General features: G+C 38.3%; 1 protein-coding gene across 1 annotated transcript; it reads left to right on the top strand.

Moving 5' to 3' along the window:
- The first annotated feature begins 394 nt into the window (after nt 1–394).
- LOC134638321 (uncharacterized) lies at nt 395–5,170 on the top strand. The gene is made up of 8 exons (XM_063488830.1): nt 395–498; nt 612–732; nt 821–1,033; nt 1,193–1,276; nt 3,068–3,209; nt 3,410–3,572; nt 3,702–3,925; nt 5,121–5,170. The coding sequence occupies exons 1-8, from the start codon at nt 395–397 to the stop codon at nt 5,168–5,170; spliced, it is 1,101 nt and encodes a 366-aa protein (XP_063344900.1).
- The last annotated feature ends 2,055 nt before the right edge of the window (nt 5,171–7,225 follow it).

Raw genomic sequence — 7,225 nt, 5'->3', positions numbered from 1 at the left:
TGCCACCGACCTAACATTGTTAATTATTACTCACTTATACAAGTTCTAAAACAGTATTAAGCATATAAATTAGGCCAGTGGTTACAACTGAAAAGGCTTTACAAAATGAGCCTTAATATGAAATGCTTCTGAAAATTAAATAATCATATCTCTGTCCTGTCGTGTCACTGAAAACAATTTATACTGTTTCCTGTTGCTTATATTATGGTACTTATAATCTTTCTATGCTTGCAGGTAAGACAGACTGAGACTAGAAGAATGTAAGATTCTGTCAAGTATATCATCTTGAAGAACACTATCTGACTTTACTTATAATGAATTCTAACCTAATATATGTTCATTTTGAAGGTCTGATATAAAATATTACATGTCACTGTCTGTGACTGTGGGTGTCATGTTGGTGGGCCTGTCGTACACCATCTGTTTAGCCTCCCAGTGGATTTATGGTTGGCCTAACAAGCCTGGGTATAAGAAGTACATAGAAGCTCTTAATCCAAGGTAACTTTTAAAATACTTTAGATGTGTTCTCTGTTTTTATTTTGCATTTTTGTCCCACTCATTGAGCAGAGTCTGTTTTTAATGTTCGTTTATGTGTTTGTGTTCTTAATCAGGCGAATATATCGTCTCAGCTTTGTTACGCTGGATTTTCTCAAATACCTGCGGTATGCCAGACTTTACTTTCAACTGAAGTCATGGTATAATGATGAGAGGAACCTTAAGTATTACAAAAAGGTATTTTAAGGATAACTTGCTGAGAAAATCTACCTGTGTTGTTGAAAAATTTGTCAGTAATCAGTTTGTTTGTGTGGACACTTAACAGGGCATCACATTTGGCCGCAGAGGCAACAAGCTGGACTTGTACCACCCTCCAAATGTAGACAAGTTAGAAGATATGCCATCACTAGTTGTAATATTTATCTATGGAGGTGCTTGGAGCTCAGGAGAAAGGTCCACTTACTGTTTACTGAGCAGGCAGATGGCTGAAGAACTGAAAGCAACTGTAATTTGTCCTGATTACTGCACATATCCAAAGGTGAGAGCTTCAGAACAACACACAGTAATCCTAAGATTTATGTTTTTCTCACATATTTAGCATATATCAGTGAATTTTACTGAGAGTAAAAGTGAGGGAAAAAATAAATAATTCAAATATTAAACTTCTAAACTACTCTTGGCTGACTCTCATCAACAGGCGAATGTTTTAGGGATGGTCCAAGATATCGCTGACTGCTTGATTTGGGTCCACGAGAATGGAGAGAAATTCAACTTTGACAGAGTAAAACAGTTTAGTATTATTTAAGTATTCTTTGGAACATGAATAATAAGCTGCCTATATCTGTACAATGAAACAAACCTCCTGAAATATAACTAATCAACAATAACAATAACAATAGCTACCATGACCCAAAATACTGACTTTTACAAATGTTACATATTCATATACATGTGTTTTTACAGATTAAGTAAATGTTTTATTTATTTTGTAGAATAATTCTGACAGCTTCTGCATCATGTCTTTTCCTAGTTTTTAATTTTTGACACTGTTTTGGATTGTGACTGGTGGTTGAAGTGAAGTAATGTAAATTATTTATCATTATTTATTCAACGTAAACTGGAAACAGATTTTTAGGTCTTGTTTAACCCTCTGAGCAGTAAAACTCGACACATCTTCTTTGTGGTGTCGTTTCCACATGTTGATTAAAAACCACATCATCATACAGAAGTATCTCCAAAAGTTGATTCTGTTCATCTGGACGTAGCGTTTTGTGGGAGAAACGTTTCGTCACTCATCCAAGTGACTTCTTCAGTCTCAGCTGACTGCAGGTTTCCCCAATCTTATAAACAGTACATTTGCATAATGACTGAAACCAGCCCACTGAAGGAACAATGGGCTGTGAGGTCAGTTCCTTAATCATAATTATGCAAATTCTCATGACCATTGATCAACAACCACTGACCAAAACCCACTGATCAAAGCCCACTGATCAATGGCCATGAGTACCATTCACAGAGAGTTGGGGAATGGCTGCAATCACAGCATTGTAAGATGGCGAAAGATGTACCCTTAGGCCCCCTCCTCGATTCAGAGATGGTCTTTCCCTTTTCACGTAAATGGCCTCCTTGACTCCGCGCTCAAACCAGCGTTCTTCCCTGTCCAGGATGTGTACCTCCTCGTCATTGAAAGAGTGTCCACTGGCCTGTAGGTGTAAATAGACTGCAGAGTCCTGGCCTGATGAGGTTGCTCTTCTGTGTTGTGCCATCCGCTTCGCCAGAGGTTGTTTGGTTTCCCCGATGTATAAATCCTGGCAATCCTCCTGGCACTTAACAGCGTACACTATGTTACTCTGTTTGTGTTGGGAGACCCGATCCTTGGGGTGGACCAGTTTTTGGCGCAGCGTGTTTTGGGGTTTAAAAGCCACAGAGACGCAGTGTTTAGAAAAAATGCGTCTCAACTGCTCCGATACTCCTGACACATATGGGATCACTACAGGTTTTCGCTTGGGCAACAGTTGTCCTTCTCTCCTGGATCAGCTGGAGCTTTCTTTAGGTGCCTTTCCAGCTTTGACAAAAGTCCAGCTGGGATAACCACATTTACTCAGGGCCTTCTTGATGTGCTGTTCTTCTGCCTCCCTGGCCGCTGTGTCAGTGGGGATGGTGTTCGCTCTGTGTTGTAGCGTCCTAATGACGCCCAGTTTGTGCTCCAGTGGATGATGAGAGTCAAACCTTAGATACTCATCCGTATGCGTAGGTACATCATACAGAAGTAGTTTGAATGATTTCCTGACCCTTGAAACTGAGCCGTGTAAGGAGGATCCAGCAAAATCTCCAGAGGGACTCCCACATTACTTTGAGTCCTCAAGAGAATAAAGAGCTCTTCTAGTCTTCACAATCAGGATCACCAGATCTGATGATACAATTACAAAATAAATCACAGTGTGACCTAGGATGTCCTGGGGCTAAGTGCATATATGAATGCTTTTATATTCAGTCACAAATTGTTTGTTATAAATGTTATAAAATACATATATCTAATCACATACAGCATCCTGTTCTGTTTTTTTTATAGGACAACATTGTATTAATTGGCCATTCAGCAGGTGCACATTTGTGTACACTCACCACACTGTTTCTTGTTGATACAAGAGAGGAGCTTTCCATAGAGCCAGACAAGCAACAGGAAGTCTTGCTGTTAATAAGAGGAATTATTGGTAAGAATTGAAGATCATCACCTAAAGAAATGTTTGTTAATTTTATATTCGACTTTCAGGATGTGATATTTGCCACATACATAGCTAAATTATTGATGGAGATTATAAAACAGATTTTGAGCATTTTTTGGCTAATCTGTGATTCCTCTTCCTTAATTTATACTTAATAAGTTAGGTTAATTGTTTTATATTCTGGACAGGTCTGAGTGGCATCTACAACACTGTGGAGCATTATGAACATGAACAGAAACGAGGAATTGAATACCTCTCTGACATGCACAGAGCAATGAATGGTGTGGAAAACCTTCCATTCTACTCGCCAACACACTTACTAAAGAAGCTCAGCCAGGACAAAGTCAGCAGGTGAACAGAAAAGGATAAAAAATGGCTTTAACACCAATTATAATTCTAAAATCTAGTGCATCAGTTATTTATTTGAAATGCAAACACACTACAGACATTTATTTACTACAGTCCTTTTTATTCTGGCAGATTGCCTCCATTCGCTTTGCTCCATGGGACCAATGACATTGTGGTTCCTGCTGAGTCTACCATGAGATTCTCAGAGCTTCTCACTTCACGCTCTGTTAAGGTGTCATTGAATCTGCTTCCCAGAGTGAGCCACACTGATATCCCTGTTGATCTCATGGTGTCAAACAGACACCTCTACCATCCGATCTACAGATACATCAAAGAAGAGTTCAGAAAACTTCTGGGTACTTGCACGTCATTAAAAAAACATTCATAAATCTGTAATACATACTGAATGATCCATACGTTTACGTTTTAGAGACTTGTTCTTATACCTCAAATGAACCATTTAACTTTGAGTTTGATTTGACTCTTTCTGAGTTAATAACACTGTCATTATATTTTAACAATACTGTGATTGTGTGGGAGAGTTGTTCTCTACGCTGCTTTCAAATAAATAATCACAAAGTAAAATTAGTTGTGGAGAAATGTGCGCTATTAACAATTGCACTGATACACAGTATTAAAAGTCAAATACAGTTAACAAATCTGTACCTGTTATTTAATTATCAGATTTTAGTATTTTCAAGTGTTTTATTTGATACTCTAAAAGTATGTTTATAATATATTGTAACAGCTCATTAATAACCCAAGTTTTACTGACAAATGAAGTACAGTCATCATTTTTTTAGACCTACTTAATTTGAAAATATTATGCCTAAAGCTTCTGCTTTCCCCACCACTGACGAATATTCCAGAATTCATTGTTGTTGCATCTTGTGATAGTGTTAAAATCTAACCCGCCACTCTTTTTGATATACATGTATTTAAAGAGAGCAAAATATTCTGGGAAGTCTTGAATGATTAGCAATTTTTGAGCCAGTATAACTTTGAAACAATACTTAAATACCGTGAGATTTTCACTGCAGAACGATAGTAACCATGCACTTCAAAACTTAATTGCTTTAAAATGTTCGAATTCTGAGCGTTATTTACAAAAATTGTGTGTCAAATGTTTGTACTGCATGTAGAATAGAATAAAACTTTGTACATGTACAACGTAATTGTGGAGCTCTGCATCAACTGCGCAGGAAATCAAAATAGTAAGACAAGAGGAATAAATAACCAACAAGAGGAATATATACAAACCATGGGAAGGAGTTGGTTGGTGTATGGAGTCTGGGTGTGAGTGGCCTGAGGGATGAGGCCACTCAGATCATGAATCAGACCATGGCTCAGATTGGTAGGTGGGTGGGGGTGGAGGTGTGGGACTTGATTCACCTGAGGTATGAAACTATTACACATCATATTCACTGTCTGACCTTTGACGAGATAAACTGATCACGTTCTTGTGTTTGCAAAAAAAAAACTACACAAAAAGCCACCTAAAGAAATCAAAGCTGTTGTGAGAAACTCCTGCCAAATCTCAATGTCCTATAGTTTCAGCTGGTTTGGGAATATCAGCTGACCTCAGCAGCTGGCTAGATTAATCCCTTGTTGGAGGGAGTTAAGTAATGCCAGTACTGTGCCAAGCAAGCTAAAAGGGCAATTAAAAAAACAAAAGCACCCTCTGAGAAAGACTTTGCCTTCTTCAAAATAATAATAATAATAATTGCTGGATCTGAACCACCAGAGGCAGCAAGACTGTTTTCAGATTGTGTGAATGGAGGTAAGTTTTGGGCTAGTAGAGCTTAGCTCACAAAGATGGCTTCATCTGAAGTGCAATCTGACAAAAACATTAAAAACTTTCCAGGTGACATAGTATATCCCTGGTAGATATGAATAAAACTGTACCATAACAAATTTTTGCCTCAAGGCGCTTTATATTGTAAGGTAGACCCTACAATAATACATACAGAGAAAACCTCAACAATCAAATGACCCCATATGAGCAAGCACTTTGCGACAGTGGGAAGGAAAAACTCCAGTTTAACAGGAAGAAACCTCCAGCAGAACCAGGCTCAGTGAGGAATGGCCATCTGCTGCGACCGGTTAGTGAGAGAAGGAAGACAGGATAAAAGACATGTTGCGGAAGAGAGCCAGAGATTAGTAACAAGTGTGATTTAATGCAGAGAGGTCTATTTAATGTTGAGTAAGAAAGGTGACTGAAAAGGAAATACTCGATGCATCATGGAAATCCCCCAGCAGTCTACACCTATTGCAGCATAACTAAGGGAGGATTCAGGGTCACCTGATACAGCCCTAACTATATGCTTTAGCAAAAAGGAAAGTTTTAAGCTTAATCTTGAAAGTAGAGATAGTGTCTGTCTCCTGAATCCAAACTGGAAGCTGGTTCCATAGAAGAGGGGCCTGAAAAATTCAAAATCAGTTCTGGTAATGGACTACATATAGTTCTACTATCATGAGCATTTTGCAGAATAATAATTATAAATCCTATTTTAGTTCAAATAGATCCCCCCAGGTTCCTGTATTTGGATTCCTAGTATGTCATTCTACTAATAATAAAAGACCAATAATTTTAATGGACTTAATGACAAAACGAAAGTTAATGTTTTCAGCTTACACCCACACAGAATCAGGAATGAATGTCAGGTGTTAATATGTTTATATCACTCTACATGACATAATTCAATTGATGATAATGTTAAACTGTAAGTGACAAATGCTGTGAATTCTTACCACAGCATTCAGAATGGGCTGACTGTGCGCTTAGTGCAGCTGAATGGCTCACATTCACTAAGTAGCTTCCTTTCCACTGTGGCTTTACAAAAAGCACCTTGGACTCCCCACATCGTGGTGGACGGAGGAAGAATCACACGCCAATTCAAGGCTTGAGGCTCCGCTCTGTGTGGCCAACTATAACAATAACCCTCAGGCTGGACAGTAGCTCTGCTTTCCTTGAATTGGCAGTGCTGAAGCAAAGGTTTTCCATGGTTAGGGCCAGCAAAACCCCTGAATTTATAGAGAATGGCTCTGATATGCTAGATGGACATTAATACAACACAGAGGTGTAATAATTAGTTGTATTTGTAGGGATAATTATGCTGGTGGATTGCTTGTTTTCAATCAATTTACTACAAACATATTACATTAGCACTGAACATTTCTGACAAAGCAAAGCATGGTCATTTAGATGCATTCGGGGATTCAGTTTGTTTTTATAAGGATTTGATAAACTGAGATGGAATGGTTTATATATAGTATTTTTCTTCTCTACTGGAGAACTCAAAGCACATTGAGACAACATGTCTCATTCACCCATTCACACCCTTTTATACAAGTACTCCCCCCCCCCCACGTCTAATTACTTTCTCTCTAACGGATCAGAGAGTAAGGCAGGGTTCAGTGTTTTGCCCACTACTTTGGCTAGAATATCCCCGATTTGTGTAGTCCTTAAAGCTTCAAACCACTAATAATGATACTTAAAGCATTTTATCTTTCCATCTTAACTCACTATTGTCTTCTAGCTTCAGTCTCCCTGAACAGATTTGACTGAAAAAATTTTGTTGCAAGTGACATAATTCTACCTCCCTCTGGTGGCCATACTCTGCTAGTGCTCATATTTTATGTACTGATAAATTACT

Source organism: Pelmatolapia mariae, linkage group LG12 (assembly GCF_036321145.2).
Source record: "Pelmatolapia mariae isolate MD_Pm_ZW linkage group LG12, Pm_UMD_F_2, whole genome shotgun sequence".
Lineage (NCBI taxonomy): Eukaryota > Metazoa > Chordata > Actinopteri > Cichliformes > Cichlidae > Pelmatolapia > Pelmatolapia mariae.
Note: the sequence above shows the minus strand (reverse complement) of the source record. Positions and strands in the feature narration are given on the sequence as shown.